This window comes from Phoxinus phoxinus (genome assembly GCF_949152265.1).
Source record: "Phoxinus phoxinus genome assembly, chromosome: 6".
Lineage (NCBI taxonomy): Eukaryota > Metazoa > Chordata > Actinopteri > Cypriniformes > Leuciscidae > Phoxinus > Phoxinus phoxinus.
In genome coordinates, this window is record NC_136881.1 from 40,742,632 (window position 1) to 40,761,116 (window position 18,485).

The 18,485-nt window shown below is 35.3% G+C and overlaps 1 protein-coding gene and 1 long non-coding RNA gene across 3 annotated transcripts in view; one reads left to right on the forward strand and one right to left on the reverse strand.

The window, feature by feature from the left end:
- The window catches only part of LOC306999661 (complement C3-like), a 223,736-nt gene that overhangs the window by 135,138 nt on the left and 70,113 nt on the right, over positions 1 to 18,485 (forward strand). For both annotated transcript variants that reach the window (XM_079614534.1, XM_079614535.1), the window contains 6 exons: positions 2,083 to 2,185; positions 2,552 to 2,640; positions 2,742 to 2,881; positions 3,077 to 3,289; positions 4,836 to 4,893; positions 5,130 to 5,213. In XM_079614534.1, the coding sequence (XP_079470660.1) occupies positions 2,083 to 2,185; positions 2,552 to 2,640; positions 2,742 to 2,881; positions 3,077 to 3,289; positions 4,836 to 4,893; positions 5,130 to 5,213 (687 nt within the window). The remainder of the gene's footprint in view (positions 1 to 2,082; positions 2,186 to 2,551; positions 2,641 to 2,741; positions 2,882 to 3,076; positions 3,290 to 4,835; positions 4,894 to 5,129; positions 5,214 to 18,485) is intronic.
- On the reverse strand, positions 9,832 to 18,448 carry LOC306999692. Its single transcript, XR_013797902.1, has 6 exons — positions 18,324 to 18,448; positions 17,988 to 18,103; positions 17,848 to 17,891; positions 14,963 to 15,026; positions 13,776 to 13,877; positions 9,832 to 9,941 (listed from the first exon to the last, which is right to left on the reverse strand). It is a non-coding gene; the product is annotated as an uncharacterized lncRNA (long non-coding RNA).

Genomic DNA, 18,485 nt, shown 5'->3' on the forward strand with positions numbered 1-18,485 from the left:
TTCAGCAATATTGACATGGCCATAAAGTTATTGAACAAATTCCTTCAGTAAGAATTGAAAACACCTGATGTTAACAAGCAGAATCACTGAAGGAGAAAACCATAATTAAAGTCACCATTATGGAGATGAGTGTGTGTTTTAGTTGGGCTCTTTACCCTTAAATTATTACTTTAAGTTTTTGTTTGGCTGTTGTATATGAGCTATAACAGCAGATGAACAAATAGAAAAGGTGATCTGATGGTGTTGGTTGTGTTTTAACATAATCATCATTTCACAATCATTTAACCTGAATCACTGAACTCATATGAGTTAGGTTTCTTTTATTAACTTTCGCTGCATAATATGTTTAGCCTTTTCAATGAAATTCAAATAATCAAATCAATAAAAAAAAAAAAAAAAAAACATGTATCCATATTAAAAAATGTTTTGGCAACACAGACATATCAAGATTTAGCGTATGAATCTCAGCAATGGTGACAAACAGATCACCTCTGATCATAAGCTCATTATTTATTCATGCAGTAATGCATGATGGGAGCCATGAATGAGTTTTGATTGGTAAAACCCAGAATGCACTGCAACATGCTTTATAAATGTCACCATTGTTGAGATACACAGGCTGATTATTGATGTCTGTGTGTCTCTTTTTTGAACAAGATAAACTTTTTAGAAATGATTTGGATTACATTGTAAAAGTTAATAATATTATGGTGTTCAATGACGGTACCACTATTGATAATAAAGTAACCTAACTCATGAATTGGACTCTATATGAGTTCAGTGATTCAGGTCAAATGATTGTGAAATAATGATTATGTTAAAACACAACCAACACCATCAGATCACCTTTTCTCTTTGTTCATCATCTGCTGTTATAACTCATGTACAGCAGTCAAACAAAACTTAATGTTAATAATTTAAGGGTAAAGAGCCCAACTAAAACACACACTGATCTCCATAATGGTGACTTTAATTATGGTTTTCTCCTTCAGTGATTCTGCTTGTTAACATCAGGTGTTTTCAATTCTTACTGAAGGAATTTGTTCAATAACTTTATGGCCATGTCAATATTGCTGAAATCCATTGTTAAATATACGAGTTTAAAATGTAAAACTTACATGCTGCTCCGTAAAGGTGATTACAGTTTTAATGTATTTTTTACAGAATTGTTCTGGCAACCAAAGTTGCCAGCATTATTCCGTAAAAAATACGGGATTTTTTTTACAGTGTAGTTCAACGTTTTTTAATGAATGATGAGTTTAAAAATCCTTCACAACCAATTGCATAGCACTGCTTGGACTTTAGCGGTAATGTCACAGTGTAGCAATATTAAATTAAGCTGTATTAAAAAACAATTTTTTGATAAGTGATTAGAAACTAATTGAGACTAATTGAAATGATATGAGTTACCTTCCATTGTATTTTTACAGTAACATACTGTAAAAAAAGGAGATCTGTATAATAACGGTAGAGGGCTGTAAATTAACAGTACTTTGCTGGCAACCACAGCTGCCAGTAGATTACTGTTATTTTACAGCGCAATTTTTTACAGTGAGTTCTTGTGTTTCTGCTCGTCACTTTTTCTGTTCTCATCTTTCTTTCAGTAACATTATTTAATATACACTGATTTTGTGGCTCAGATAAGGTCCAGTTCTGGTTCATTTATTTTGCTCTTGGCTGACATGTAGCATTGCTATGCAGAGGTGTAAAGTCCAGGTTTAGAAAGTAGAGATTTTTGTTCCAATCACCTGGATTTGCTTATTCAGACAGGAGAGAGAACTAATTAGTGAAATCAGCTGACTGAGTTCATGGGTGGAATAAACATATTGCAGGACTTTTACTTTCTGACCCCTGGACTACCTCTGGTCCTTTTCCTCTAAAACAGGGATGGGCAACTTCAGTCCTGAAGGGCCATTGTCCTGCAGAGTTTAGCTCCAACCCTAATTAAACACACCTGAACAAGACAATCAATGTCTTCAGGATTACTAGATAGATACAGGCAGGTGAGTTGTTATCAGGGCTGAAGTTGCCTATCCCTGCTCTAAAAGGTCTAATCTGTCACATTTGTATCTGTTACAACAGGTGCTGAAGATGATGACTATTATACAGACTCTGCTGAGATCGTGTCACGTACTCAGTTCCCTGAGAGTTGGCTTTGGGAAGAAATTGATCTAAGTGATAAAAGGTGAGTAGGAGACTTTAGGGGGCTTTCACACTGGGCTTGTTTGCTGCGGTCCGAACCCGAGCGTGATTGTTCCCGGCGCATGGTCCGCATGACAGCGTTCACATTAGCGATTTTTCATACGAACCGTGCACCGTTCCAGATTAAACTGCCAGTGTGAAAGCCCCCTTAGACAAAAGCTGTGAGTTGCGACTCATTCACTCCCTTAGAGACACACCTAGATACACCCTTAGCAAATAATGTCTTTCAACGTGAGCTTTTGGCGGCATAATATGTGTGTGTGTGAGTGTGAGAGAGTCTGAGTCTGATGGTAAACAACCATTAAAAGAGTACTTCAACAGTTTTTGTTGTATTTTCCTAATTTCCCAGTCCAGCAGCAGTCACAGATAAAGTGATCTACCTGAAAGACTCTATCACTACCTGGCAGGTCTTGGCTGTCAGTCTGTCACCAACACTTGGTAAGGTGAAGCTGCAAACACACGATACATGGTCTGAAAAACATCATAATCCAGGAGCTGCTGCTTTAAACCCTTCTGTGTGTCTGTGTTCCTCCTCAAAGGCATCTGTGTGGCAGAACCTGAGGAGATGATTGTTTTTAAGAGCTTATTCATTGACCTCAAGATCCCTTATTCAGCTGTGCGCGGTGAACAACTGGAAATAAAGGCCATTATTCACAACTATACACCAAAGAAGCAGAAGGTAGATTTGATTTTAAATTAAATAAAAAATACATTTAGATTTATGGTATACATTAAAACCAAGTGCGTCGTAAAAAAACATTTCTGCTTGAGTCAAATAATTTACTGATAACACAATACATGGATTTTGAGAGTCATTTTCAAAAGATTCCCATCTGTTCCCAAATTCCCAAAAGATTATCTCCTGTTTTCACAGGTGCGTGTGGAGTTTATGGAGACAGAAAATGTTTGCAGCTTTGCCAGTAAGAAAGGCAAACACAGAACAACAGTAAACGTTGACAAAGACTCCAGTAGAGCGGTTTCATATGTGATTATTCCCATGACTCTGGGAGATCACATGATTGATGTAAAAGCTTCAGCATATGATTCTGTCCAAACTGATGGAGTGAGAAAGACCCTAAAGGTGGTGGTACGTCTGATGGCAATTCTGTCACTTTCTGCCTTTAATTCATTTGATTTGTTCATTTTGTAATATAATGATAGATACCCACTAAGCAAAATGATGTCCAAAACACGTCTTTTCAACGTCTTTGTCACAAAAGTCGGACGTTAAAAAGACGTCGACTGAGGAGCCAGAATAAACTTTTTTTGACGTGTTCTGCACGTCCGATTTAGACGTTCATCGAACCTTCGTACAAGGTTAACATAGTTCAAATGTGGCCATTGTGGACATATTTTCAACATTATTTATGGTTTCATTTAGACATAATCACTTTGACTATTGCTGTCAGATGATCTTAGTGAGAATTAACAGAGGTTTAGATGTTGATATTTGTTTTATTTGAAGTGTCACCATTGTGGTGATCAGTGTTTGCTTTAGTTGGGCTCTTGTTCCCTTTTCCTTTAGTTTTTCTTTGGCTTTTCTACTGTCTACTGTTTGTAACACAACTGTTGTTGCAGAGAAAGCCAAGAACAAGTATGAGGTTTTATCAGCTCAATTTTGATGATGACATAATCATCACAAATTGGTCATCAAATAATGTATTTAATGTTTTTTTATTTATATTTGGCAATCATAACCCTCACACTTGTGGAGCTGCAATATTGGTGCCAATAACATAAAAATGATCATTTGTATGAAGGTAGAAAAAAAGCATGTGTATATTATATTTTGAGCAAAATTATAATGAAGTCACACACAGACATATAGATTTTGGATATGAATCACAACAACGGTGACAATCAAAACAAAAAAGCTTGGATGAGTTTTGTACTATGAAAGCTACCCATCATGCATTGCAGTATGAAGCTTTTTTTTTATTGTCACCATTGTTGTGAATCTTATGCAAAATCTTGATGTTTGTGTGTGACTACATTATACATTTGCTCAAAACATCATGTGCACATGCATTTTATACACCAAATAAGTGATCATTTTAATGCTTTTGGTACCAATGTTGCAGTTCCTAAAGGTTGGTGGTTATGAATGCTTGCTTTGTGACAATTTCATCATTATCAATAAGCTGAAAACACCTCTTACTTATTATTTGCTTTCTCTACCACAACTTTTGTGTTTTATAAACATAATTATAGTAGTCAATCAAAAGCTAAAGTAAAAGGAAAGGGGACCAAGAGCCCAACTAAAGCAAACCCTGATCACCACAATGGTGACACTTCAAATTAAACAAATATCAACATCTAAACCTCTTTTAATGTGATTATGTCTAAATGAGACCATACATGATGTTGAAAATATGTCCACAATGGCCACATCTAAACTAGTTTTTAACCTTGTACAAAGGTTCGATGAACGTCTATATCGGACGTGCAGAACACGTCAAAAAAAGACGTCATAAAAACTTTCATTCTGGCTCCTCAGTGGACGTCTTTTCAATGTCCGACTTTTGTGACAAGGACGTTGAAAATACGTGTTTTGGAGATTAGTGGGTCCATTTTGCTTAGTGGGTCATATTTTTTAATAGAGCACCACATGTAACTTGCTCTTTCTCTTTCAGTCTGAGGGTGTGTGGAATACATCACTTCTAAATTTGGAACTCAATCCTGCTAAGAAAGGTGAGATTTCCTGTGAACCACACAATATAATTCCTGTGTTATACTTCCATTATACAACACTGCACACATTACTATTCCAGGCAATTATGAAAAAAACTTCCATTTTAGTGTCAGCCAAAAAGGGGATCATTATCAACTCCTGCTTTTTTTTTTTGCTCAAAACTGTACAAAATCTAATCAGCACATGACTCATGATTCTTCCTTCATCTTCCTGTTCTTCATCCCAAATGGATCAGGGGAAAAACCTATAGTTCTTAGAGCTGAATCACCACATGATTGGCTTCCAGACACTCCTGCTAACACCTACATCACGATTACTGGTAAGAAATAATACAATTACTGGTTTTCAAGAGTAAGATTACTGGTTTTTGAAGAATATGTAGTGATTATTTCTGTAAAGTTGTGAATTTTTGTTTAAGGAAAGCTGAAGCCTATTTCTACAATCTTATAATTACATGTATATTCCTCTATGTCCACAATCAATACATTTTGTAGTACTTAGTGTGGGGTGCAGGTTTGTAATAATTGCAGTCACTTTTATTCACACTATTGACATTGACACTATAGGGTGGGGAACATTGGTCCTGGAGAGTCACTGGCTTCATTCCAATTCGGCTACTTATGCTACGCCCTAAAAGTATGTACTCTTTTTGTGAAGAAAAAGTACATACTTTTTTTGTGTTCAATATTTTAATTTTAAGTTATCATACCAGAAAACATATCAAAGCTCACTGAGCTACACTGAAAAAAGTGCACATGGCTTGTCATTGGTTTAAAAAACTTTTTATACTTGATCTGACTTAATAAATTCACTTTTCTAGCTTGTCGTTGGTGTGAAAAAAATGATACTTTGGACCAACCTAAAAAAATTGCTGTAATTTGTTACAGCTAAATGTATTAGTTTTTCTCAAGCTGTATTTTTGATTTGGTTGAAACGTTAATTGAGTTATGATTGAGCATTATTGGAGACACCTGATGATAACAAGCAGAATCACTGAAGGAGAAAATCGTAATTGGTGTGTTACCATTATGGTAATTAGTGTGTGTTTTAGTTGGGCTCTTGACCCTTAAATTATTAACTTTAGAATTTGTTTGGCTGCTGTACGTGAGTTATAACAGCCAGATGAACAAAGAGAAAATGTGATATGATGGTGTTGGTTGAGTTCTAACATTACCATAATTTCACAATCAATTGACCTGAATCACTGAATTCACATAGAGCCCAATTACTGGGTTACTATTGCTTTACTGATTATAGCAGTACTGTCCTTGAGAAGCATGATTTCATTTTCATTTATGATGTTTGTTACTTTTACAATGTGATCCAAATCATTTCTTAAAACTTAATCACATACAAAACAGTTTTTTTTTTTTTTTTTTTTTAAACACAGACATCAAGCATCTGCCAGTGAATCTCAACAATGGTGACAATTATAAAGCATTGTGCAGTGCATTCTGGATGCCACCAATCAAATCTCATTCATGGCTCCCATCATGCATTGCTGCATGAATAAATAATGACTTATGTTCAGAGGTGATCTGTTTGTCACCATTGTTGAGATTCATATGCTAATTATTGATATCTGTGTGTGCCTACCTGAAAGACTTTTAAGAAGTTTTCTTCTTAATCTATTTGGATTTAATTGAAAAGGCTAAAAATGGTATACTCTACCAGGACAGTGCTGCTATAATCCATAAGGTAAACTTAACTCAGAAATTATGCTCTCAATGAGTTCAGTGTTTCAGGCCTACTATTGATTATGTTAAAACACAACCAACTCCATCAGATCACCTTTTATCTTTGTTCATCTGTCTGTTATAAATGAATTACAGCAGCCAGACAAATTCTAAAGTTGAACCAGTAAGGGTCAAGAGCCCAACTAAACTAAACACTGATCTCGATAACGGTAACCATTTTACATACATTTTCTCCTTCAGTGATTCTGCTTGTTATCATCAGGTGTCTTCAATAATGCTCAACCATAACTCAATTAATCACTTAATTATCTAATTAACTTTAACACTGCTTCTGTGTTAATTTAACACTGGGGATGTTGCCTTACCTTCTGGCTTGCTTAGTTGGGGACATTTAATATTCAACAATATTATAGATCTGCCTTAAAGGTGGATGATGATGAAATTGTTTTTTTGTATTATTTTCATGTTATCACTGTGAAGCTGCTTTGATACAATCTGTATTGTAAAAAGCGCTATATAAATAAAGATGACTTGACTTGACTTGATTCTGCTGTGTAAAAAGTAGTTTTTTCCAAATTAAAAATGCTAGTTGTACCAAAATAAGAAAATTATTTATGGTCTCTATAATAAACAATATTTTAACTTTGTTTGAATGTAAAAAAAAATATTGGGTTAAAGAACTATTTTGATTTATATTAAATACAATTTTAACTTTTAACCAAATCAAAAATATAGCTTGAGAAAAACTAATAAATTTAGCTGTAACAAATTACAGCAATGTTTTTAGGTTGGTCCAAAGTATCATTTTTTTCAGTGTATATACAGACAGATGCCATGAAAACTGTCCATATATAAATAAAATAAAAATAAATATAAATGAGAACAGAGAGAGGGAGATGTAAGATGTCAAAATCTTAGTTTATCTAACAGAATGTCCACAATTTTTGTCCAGCTCTGAATAGTATTGTCCTTTGCGCCATTGATCTTGGCAGTGGTACCTTCCAGCAATACAATGTCTCTGAAATAAGATAGCCAGACGAAAGTAGTTGGTATGGATGGCTCTATCCATAGCTTTAAAATAGTCTTTTTGGCGGCAGTACTTGCTGTCAGTAGCCTAAGGTCCTTTTTTGATGAGCATTCAACGGAAGAGCGGAGTCATCTAAAAGTAGAAATAGCAATGGGTCTTTCTTGACCCAGCTAGATTTTTTTTGTTCTAAAACTGTTCTGAGAACATTATCTTGAAATGTTATAATAATGTTTTCAGCGGGTAGTTTTATTTTAGTTCCCAGAATGTTCTTGTAAAAGGTAGGAAAACATTCTCTAAAAACATTCTAAAAATGTTTAATGATAACATTGTTGGAACATTATTCCCTAATGTTCTTATAACATTTTTAGCGGGTAGTTTTATTTAAGTTCCTAGAATGTTCTCCTAAAAGGAAGGAAAACATTCTTTAAAAACATTCTAAAAATGTTTAAAGGGGTCATGACATGGTTTTTTTAAATTTATTATTATGTTCCCTTAGGTGCAAATATAGTATTACTATAGTTTCTTTTACAAAAAACTTTTAAAATGTAGTGATTTATGACCTTTTCCCACCCTGTTTCTCATCCTCTGATTCAAACAGTCTGTTTTGGCGGTGTTTCCCCTTTAAGAGTTCAGTGTTAACGCCCACTGCTATGATTGGCTAACGTCAGTGCCTATGCATCAATTATTAATGCCCCCAGCCAGAACCTGTGCGGATTCAGCGTATTTAAAAAGTAGTTTAAAGTTTTAAATACATTACTTACAGTTTGCGTCGTCGTCGTTGAGCCCAGAATAGTCGGCACGGACTTATCTTTGAGCAACAGTTTTCTGGCAAAGCCAGCATCATTTTAGGATTTGTTCTCAAAACAGTCATCCTTCAAATGGATTAACTAATGCTTAAACTAACACTGCCGTGACTGAGACGTCCGCAAAAAATAAAGTGCATCCATTTTCCCCTGACGACTGGATCTTTCGCAGCGTATTCAAAGATGTTGTTTGTCCACAGCCAGGAACAGCACATCTGCGGTGTCGTAATTTCCCTGCACACAGACCCACTCGCTGTCCGTCGACTGAACACTTGTGAGGCGCGCAGCGCGCGGGCGCGACTACGAAACGAAATGAGCGTAGTTGCCTTGCGCTTAAAGCGTAGTTGTCTTGTGCCTGGAGGCGGTCATATGCAAACGCTGGTACGTCACTTCTTACCATGGATCCAGAACGAGCTGTATTTAAAGCTTGATTAAATAAATGATTCGTTTATAATGGGGAGGACGTCTTAAGCTATGAAACTTGCAGGACGTTTTAATGGTACAAAGACCTCTTATATACCAAAAGATCAAGGCAAATTTGGTTTCTCATGTCATGACCCCTTTAATGATAACATTGTTGGAACATTATTTCCTAATGTTCTTATAACATTTTTAGCGGGTAGTTTTATTTAAGTTCCCAGAATGTTCTCCTAAAAGGTAGGAAAACATTCTTTAAAAACATTCAAAAAATGTTTAATGATAACATTGTTGGAACATTATTCCCTAATGTTCTTATAACATTTTCATTAAGTTCCCAGAATGTTCTCCTAAAAGGTGGGATAACATTCTCTAAGAACACTCTAAAAATGTTTAATGATAACATTGTTGGAACATTATTCCCTAATGTTCTTATAACATTTTCATTGAGTAGTTTTATTTAAGTTCCCAGAATGTTCTCCTAAAAGGTAGGATAACATTCTCTAAGAACACTCTAAAAATGTTTTGTGATGACCTTCTATAAAGGTTTAATCATAACATTTTTAGAACATTATCCCTTTACATTCTCAAAGTTTTTAGCAGGAAGTTTTATTTTTATTCTTAGAATGTTCTACTAAAAGTTAGGATAACATTCTCTAAAAATACTCCTAAAAATACTACTTAACATTCTTATAAAGTTTTTAGTGGGAAGTTTTATTTTTGTTCCCAAAATGTTCTCTTAAACATAAAAAATGCTTAGCAATAACATTGTTAAAACATACAATTTTATTAATCTCAAAAATAAAACACAAAAATCTAACAGGTTTATGAATGGCATCCACATAAATGATTAGAAGTTCTGCGTACAGTAGATGCCCAACATTACATGAAGAACTCAGTAAAGTCCAATGTGCAATCACACGTCTTGACTGCTGTTTGCTCAGAGCGCTCATCATCAGTCTTTGCTGGTTCTTGCAGAAAAATAATAGAGTCATCTGCATTAGGTGTTCTACTGTTCTTCTCTTCTTGTTTTTCAGCTGCTCTCCCAGTTAGCAGAATTGAGCTCCTTTCTCTGTGTGCATGGTAGAGTTTTTCCTCATAGCCTATAAAAGATCATGCAACAGTGTAAACAGAAAGAATACAAATACATATTACATATTAAGAACACAAGCAATATTGACTTTGAAAACTTTCAAAATTAGCCAGCCTAATTATTAATCAGAAATTATGTAAAGATTAATTTATTTAAAAGTATAAATATAATACCTTATATCTATTTTGTATATATGTTTATTTAACCCTCTGGAGTCTAAGGTGTTTTTGGGGTCCTTGAGATGTTTTGATATGACCTGATATTTGTATTTTTTTCAGTTGCTTATAAACATATTAATGGCAAAGGTGTAATTACACTCTATTTAGCACGAACATGACTATCATAATATGTGAGCAACATGTATGTACATGTTTGCATTTTTGAGAGAATATTATTTATGCGTGGTTATTCAAAAAACTCAAACTTAAATGTTCTGATATAAGACCACAAACGACCAACTTCACATATTCCCACAATACTTTTGACTAATGGATCTTGTCGGCTAGAGTATTTACTTCAAAATGATCTGAAAATCATCCGGGCTAATCGTTCACATTAAACAATAGATTGATTTAAATTTTGTAAGACACTTTTTGTTTGGAAAGGCAATATGCAGGGGGGCGTGAATGATCCAACAAGGTCATGAATAATGTCCTCATTCACACCTGAGGAGACAAAGAAGACATGCTAATGCTGCATAATAATGAGCCTTTCACTGAGTGTGTCACTGAGCCACACAGAATGCAAAGACAACACACACACACACACATATATATATATATATATATATATATATATATATATATATACATACATATACACACACATCTACAGAATTGGTTCAGAGTTGGAAACATCTTGAAAAAAAAGTGTATTTTTCCACAAACTGTAGGCCTATGCTTGCAAATTGTATAATATCCAAGGTAAACATTTCTAGTAATTGTGCAGTTAATTCTCATTCGTATTTTCAGAAAGTTTTGGATTATGTAGGCTATCCTCTCCCCAAATTTGTCACTAATAAAACACAAAAATAATTTAAAGAGAAGGCTTATATTGACCTTTTAAGATTTTGTTTGCACCTTGGAAATTAGGTTTTATTGTGGCAGTACAAACTTTATAATCTATCCAAAACGAAATGTTGTCTTTCATATTTCGTCTGTAACATATCGTCTTTTATAATATAGCCTATATTAGGGCATAAATGTTAATTTGCAGTTTAAAATGTTGCTTATACAAAGACATTTTATTTCAACGTATTCAGTCGATTTTTACTCATCTCAGTAGGCAATATAGATAGTTTCATTCACACACAGACGCGCGAGCTGTAACGTTAGTAAACAAACGCATGCACATGTGCCGTTCATTCATTCAAACACAGAAACGCGATTCAAATTTAAACAGTCTTTTGCGGATTACAGACACCAGTTCATATCGCGATTAGAACAAAGCACTTACTGATGATCTGCAGCTGGATCCGTTGTTCGGCTACTCCAGCACGTTTGAGGTAAAATTTCCAGGATAATCACGATATTATTAGCAGAGCTATTCCTCACAGCGAGTGTGTTGTCCAGCTGTTGTGGGCGTTGACTGGTTTGCATGTGTTGCTTCAGATTAGAATTTGAATAGCGCGCGCGCTGTCGATGGGCGTGTCACATTAGCGGAGTAATGAAAGGAATTAATTTGATTAATTATTACTCAATTCTAATTTGTAAAATTTAATTAATAATATTGCTTGTAATCTGTTGCCTCATTTTAATTAATTAAATATAAATGAAATCTATGTTTTTATTTTTACAGTGTGCCAGAACGATAATGAGCACAGCTGATCTCTCACTCTTTTTATATAGATTACATAAACAGAGAATATTTGTTTTAGATTTGAATTAGATAATTTAAAACTACACACTTAAATGATTATAGAGATATATAGCTCATGTCTGAGTGAATAGTATTCGCTGAGTTTTGTTTGAGTTTAGAGATGTGCTTCAGAAAAAAAGTTCACGGAGACGGAGAGGCATAAAGCACTCCCTGTTTACTTTCTTTATTTTACAAAAGCACAATGTTTTATTTCGATTGTAAGTGGACACATAAAAAAGTAGACATTTAACAGCTTATTTTTTTTTCATATTTCTTAAGTCTGACCAAAACCGACGGAGTATTTTAGGTCTATTTTGCTATGTAAATAAAAAACGAGCAAAACGCGCCCGCGCGTTTGCCGACCTCAGGGGGTTAAAACATATATTTAATCCATTATATAGGCTACATGTTAATAACACAACTAAAGGCTAAATTATGTGAACAAACTACAAACTTGGCTTGAGAAGTGTGGACCTTGAACTCAGGTCGCCTTGAGCACAGCTGCAGCATGTCATAGCACTGCCCACGATGCTTTTGCTCTGACGTAACAGCTCATTTTCATCAGATATACTGTCTATGGATTGTTACATTTCTTGCAGATTTCTGGTTGTTTTAAATCAGATACAGATAAAGTAGCACTGCGTTTGAATGCATTGGCGATATAACAATTTCTAGTGTGATTTAATCATACCTGTGTATCGTATCGTCTCTTTACTATTAGCTAAGCTGTAAGTTTTAGTTACTTCAAAAGCATGAAGAAATGCTATAACTTCTGTTTCTACGCAGTTTCTTATTTAGAAATCACAGGACAGTGTTGACACTAACTTTCTGTGCTCCAGTAGGTTTCTGTGTGCGCACAATCTGCACGTTAAATGTGAGCTACTGTCTGTGCATATGAAAGCTTGTTTCCGCCATGGAATACAATTTTTTTAAAAGGTAATTGCGACTCACAATTCAAACTTTTTTTTCTCAGAAGTGCGAGATAAACTCACAATTGGCTGTTTGAAAGTCAGAATCACAGGATAAATTAGTAAAACCTGAGAAAAAAAAGCAATTCTGGCTTCTTTTTTTTTTTTGCTGTCTTTTCTCAGAATTGTGAGATATAAAGGTACAATTGCAATTTATCAAGTCCAATAGGCCCTTATCTCATTTCCTGGTTTTGGAACATTCAAAATCGCCAAGCAGTGCACTCACTTCCGGTGGTTACTTAGTTACACCTTTAGATGAAAAGTAGGTCAGTAAACTTAAATAAAATCGCGATATAGACCAGTGTCTGTCAATATTAAACCGCATAAAGACCATTTAAATAGGAATCGTGCATGTTCTGTGTCTCTGTGAATGAATGGCACAGACGCGCTGTTTCATTTACCACACACACACTGAGGCACGCATGACGCTTGCGATGTTTTTAGCCTATATGAGGACATAAATGCACTTCATCAATACAGCCGCTCTGAGAGTCACTTCAGCAGCATTTTAGCTTAATTTGAGAAAAACGATCATCATATCATAAAACACAGAGAGACTCAAAGGTCTACACGGCAATCCGTCAAAATAAAAGTTTGGTTTAACCTTTGAAGAAAGTTTTGCTTAAATCTTTACATTTTAAATAATTGGTTATAGCAATTTAATTAAACCATTAAAATGGAATCAAGAAAACAAAACAAAAAACTTTTGGGAGATGCGAGAGCGAAGTAGTCCAGTGATAATTAAAAGACAGCCATGGTTAATGCAATTTGCAAAACTTGCAATTTGCCCTTTAGTTACTGTTGCTATGTCCAACAAGCCATGGCGCTCTCACGCCACACATCATGTTGTCATGCAATGAAAAATACATTGCGGATCAAAGAAAAAACGCTGAAACGTCTAAACGCCGAGACAAGACAGAGCAGGTTACTTTTTATATGAAACAAAGTCTCAACGTTTAATTTGCGTAATTTTTGTAAAAAAAGATTTTTTGTAAAAATAGAATGTAAAAAATAAATACCTGTCAATCAAACTCCCTCGAAGGGTGAATTCTGAGGGGAGTAAAAAAGCCAGCTCACAATTCTGATATTTTCTTGCAATTGTGTGTTCCTGCCTCACAATTCTGAGAAAAAAAACCCCCTGTAATTTTACTGATGGAAACAGACATTAAAAAAGTGGACTTTAAAGATTTCTTATTCTGTAGCTCCCTGTGGGATTTTTTTGATAAGTCCATAAAAATGCATCCATCCATGATAAAAGCACTCCACACATCTCTGGTAGGTTAATCAAGGCGAAAGGTGAAGCGAAGTGATGCTTTCGTGTAAGAAACATATCCATATTTTAGGGCTGAAAACATAGTCCTACAAAGCTATTATTACAAGAGCATGTAATCAGAGCAGGTAATTTTACCATTGTTGCCAGCATGACTATACCAGCTCAGTAGGGCTATTTCACAGAAGACTACTACTGAGAAATTTCACGTTATTTGACTTTGCTTTTCACGACCAGTGCGTGATCGGTACATGATTGGAGTGTTTGGGCCGTTAACGACAAAGCAGAACGCGCAGCGCAAACACGGAGCAGAACATTGAGCAAAGAGCTCAATGTTGTGTGACACAACATTGTGTGTGTGTCAGTGCGACACACACACACGGAATGGAGAGCGCGGCGCGGAAAAGACCCGCTCATGAAAGCTGCGCGAGAATGAAACCTGATCTCCGAACACGGAGGGGCGGGATGGCATATTTTCAGCCTTTTCCGCAACAGGAAGTCATTAAAACGAGGCAAAAAAATTGCTGCGTTAATTGCGTTATTTTTTTAAACGCGTTAAGCATCTCAAATTAACGCGTTCATTTCCCCAGCCCTACCATATAACTTTATCAACTTAAATAACTAGCTTCCGGCAGACAGCCATATGCAAGTCAAATTACGCCCAAAGAGTAACTCTTGTCAATGTACGACGTAGGAGTAGCATAAGCTTTGACGGCTCTCGCGGTTCAAACTAACAGGGCTAGGCAATAAATTCAAGCTCCTCCCACATTTCTCTTTATATGATTCTCTTTAATGATAATTTTTCTAAAAATCTCCGTGGAAAGTCAGATATACATCTGGGATGGCACGAGGGAGAAAAAAGAGATAATTTATATTTTGGAGTGCATTGTGCCTTTAAAATTTACTACGGTTTTATAAACTGCAGTGGATACTTACTAGTGATGGACTTGTTTCTTGTTGGTGCCTGTTCTGCTCCGTAAACATTGTTCCAATGCTTGATCTGAAGAAAATGTAAAAAGTGTGTTAATGTGTGTTAACAGACTATTGATCTGGGTCACAGGACCATTTTTTATGTGTTCCTTAAAGGGTTAGTTCACCCAAAAATGAAAATAATGTCATTAATGACTCACCCTCATGTCGTTCTAAGCCCGTAAGACCTCCGTTCATCTTCGGAACACAGTTTAAGATATTTTAGATTTAGTCCGAGAGCATTCTGTCCCTCCATTGAAACTGTATACTGGCCATGTCCATAAAGGTAATAAAAAGATCATCAAAGTAGTCCATGTGACATCAGTGGGTTAGTTAGAAGTTTTTGAAGCATCGAAAATACTTTTTGGTCCAAAAATAACACAAAATAAGACTTTATTCCGCATTGTATTCTCTCCCGGGTCTGTTGTCAATCCTTCACAGTTACGCTGATGGCGTAAGACGCTGATGACGTGTTATCTGGTGCGCCCGAGCTTCGTTTACAGTCTGAGGGAAACGCACGCTGTAAAAGTGTCTCATCCGCGACATGCACATTTACGCACCATTAAAAAAATTATATCCACGCAAACAATGTAGAATAGCTTGAATATAGCGTGCGTCTCCCTCAGACTGTAAACGAAGCTCGGGCGCACCAGATAACACGTCATCAGCGTCTTACGTCAGCAGCGTCACTGCGGAGTCGTGAACGCAGATTCACAACAGACCCGGGAGAGAATACAATGCGGAATAAAGTCTTATTTTGTGTTATTTTTGGACCAAAAAGTATTTTCGATGCTTCAAAAACTTCTAACTAACCCACTGATGTCACATGGACTACTTTGATTATCTTTTTATTACCTTTATGGACATGGCCAGTATACTGTATATACAGTTTCAATGGAGGGACAGAATGCTCTCGGACTAAATCTAAAATATCTTAAACTGTGTTCCGAAGATGAACGGAGGTCTTACGGGCTTAGAACGATATGAGGGTGAGTCATTGATGACATTATTTTCATTTTTGGGTGAACTAACCCTTTAAGTGTTATATCTGGAGAACCCTTACTAACACACAGCAAAAACTCCAGTGTTAAATGAACACTCCTGGGAGTGTATATGAGTCCGCACTCAAGAGTGTAAAGTGTTCAAATATGAGTGTTAAATGAACACTCAAGAGTGTTAAAGTTAATGAGATAATTAAGTTATTAATTAAGTGATGATTGATCATTATTGAAGACACCTGATGTTAACAAGCAGAATCACAGAAGGAGAAAACCACAAATTGCAAGTCACCATTATGGAGATCAGTGTTTGCTTTAGTTGGGCTCTTGACCCTTATATTATCAACTTCAGATTTTGGTTGTCTGCGTTTTCTGATTAATAACAGTCAGATGAACAAAGAGAAAATGTGATCTGATGGTGTTGGTCATGTTTTGACAATCATATTGTGATCAGAAATAAACAAATCTTATTTACATAGTTTGGTTTAACTTGTTATTTTTATTATAATCCAAAATATTTAATAAACACTGTTCTGATCAAGTGACTTTTAAATACTGTATTTAGAAACACAGACATCAATAATCAGCCTGTGAATCTCAACCATGGTGACAATAATAAAGCATGTTGCAGAGGCTGCCACCAATCAACTCATTAATGGCTCCCATCATGCATTGCGGAATGAACAAATTGTATGAAGTAATTTCCTTTCCCTAATTGAATATTTTGCTTGTCACCATTGTTGAGATGCATAGACTGAATCTTGATGTCTGTGTGTGCCTAAAAGAAAGATTTTTTTTTTTTTCAAAACGACTTTAAAATAAATTATTCAAAAAAATTTTATCAAAAATTCTGGATATTTATGTAGAATCACAGTTATGCTGTAATAAACAAAAGAAATTGTAATCAGAAGTAAGGGTTCAGTGATCAAATTCATATTATGATTGTAATAACATAGCCAACAGATCACTTTTTTTCTTTGTTCATCTGTCTGTTATAAATTAATAACAGCAGACACACAGAATTTTAAGTAAATAATATAAGGGTCAAGAGCCCAACTAAAGCAAACACTGATCTCCATAATGGTGGCTTACAATTTGTGATTTTCTCCTTCAGTGATTCTGCTTGTTAACATCAGGTGTTCATCACTAATACTCAATCATCACTCACTTATCAACTTAATTATCTCATTAACTTTAACACTCTTGAGTGTTCATTTAACACTCATATTTTAACACTTTACACTCTTGAGTGTGGACTCATATAAACTCCCAGGAGTGTTAATTTAACACTGGAGTGTTTGCTGTGAACACTGGAGTTTTTGCTGTGCATTAACCATGGTTTGCTACACTAACTAAATGGTAATAAATTATCCACCATAAAAACATGGTTTCTACACTTTTACTATAATAAAAACCATGGTTAATTTAGCAAAGGACCCTAGGAACATGTCCTAAAAAGAACAGCTCATCCAAAAATTAGATTTCTCTCGTTATTTAAGGCTACTCCATGATGTTCCAAAACTGTATGAATTTATTTTGTAAAACCTTAATTAAGATATCTTGAGAAATGCATTCACTTTTTTTTTTTTTTTTTTTTTATAAAATGGGTTCCAATGTTTTGGGTTCCAGTGTTGTTTTATTCCCAACATTCTTGTGTTTCAGAGAAGTAAGTCATACAGGTTTGAAAATAATTTCATTTTGAAAGGACATTTATGTTTGGGTCAGCTAGGCCCGTAAACTCATATCAAGAAGACAGGTAAAATACTGTCTGGAGGGTTTGGACCAGTGTGCCTTTGAGCATAGTTTATATGTTCTGCCTCTATTTCACGTGTATTTTACTATGACAATACTCACCAACTGAAGATCGTGTGGCTGGATAATATTTATTCCCAAAATTCCTGGATAATGAGGGAAACACAGACATACAGCAATATAGCTATTTGTATTTACTTACTAAAAGAGACATTTGCAAAAGCGTGCAAAATTTTACTCACCAGCTCAAAACATATTATGATGACACATCATTTTGACGGATCGGTAACGTTAGGCCGATATCCCGCGATCAACAATATTCAAAAGCCTAACGTCTGCATGTGGTTCGAGTTCCTCTCTGTATAAAGACACAATGTTCTCAGTTCACTCATTGCAAAGCTTCTATGCTGAGTTTTATTTTATTTTTTTTATCAAAAACTAAGTTAGCTGACAACACATAGCCGGAAACATTGACATAATATCGATATTGCTCTAATCGCATTTAACATTAGATTCTCAATTTAACACACTATATTTTGATAGCAGAATGTATTTTTATATAAAATAAAGTTATTTACCTTCCGCAGATTGCATTGCAATATGTCCGTTACACACGTTGTTAAAATTTGTTGTCCATTTACAAAATAATCCATGTTTTAAACAATGTAAAAGCCACAGAACCGAAGGAGGCCTACTGAAGATCCCGAGCAGCACACACACACACACACACTCACTCGCTC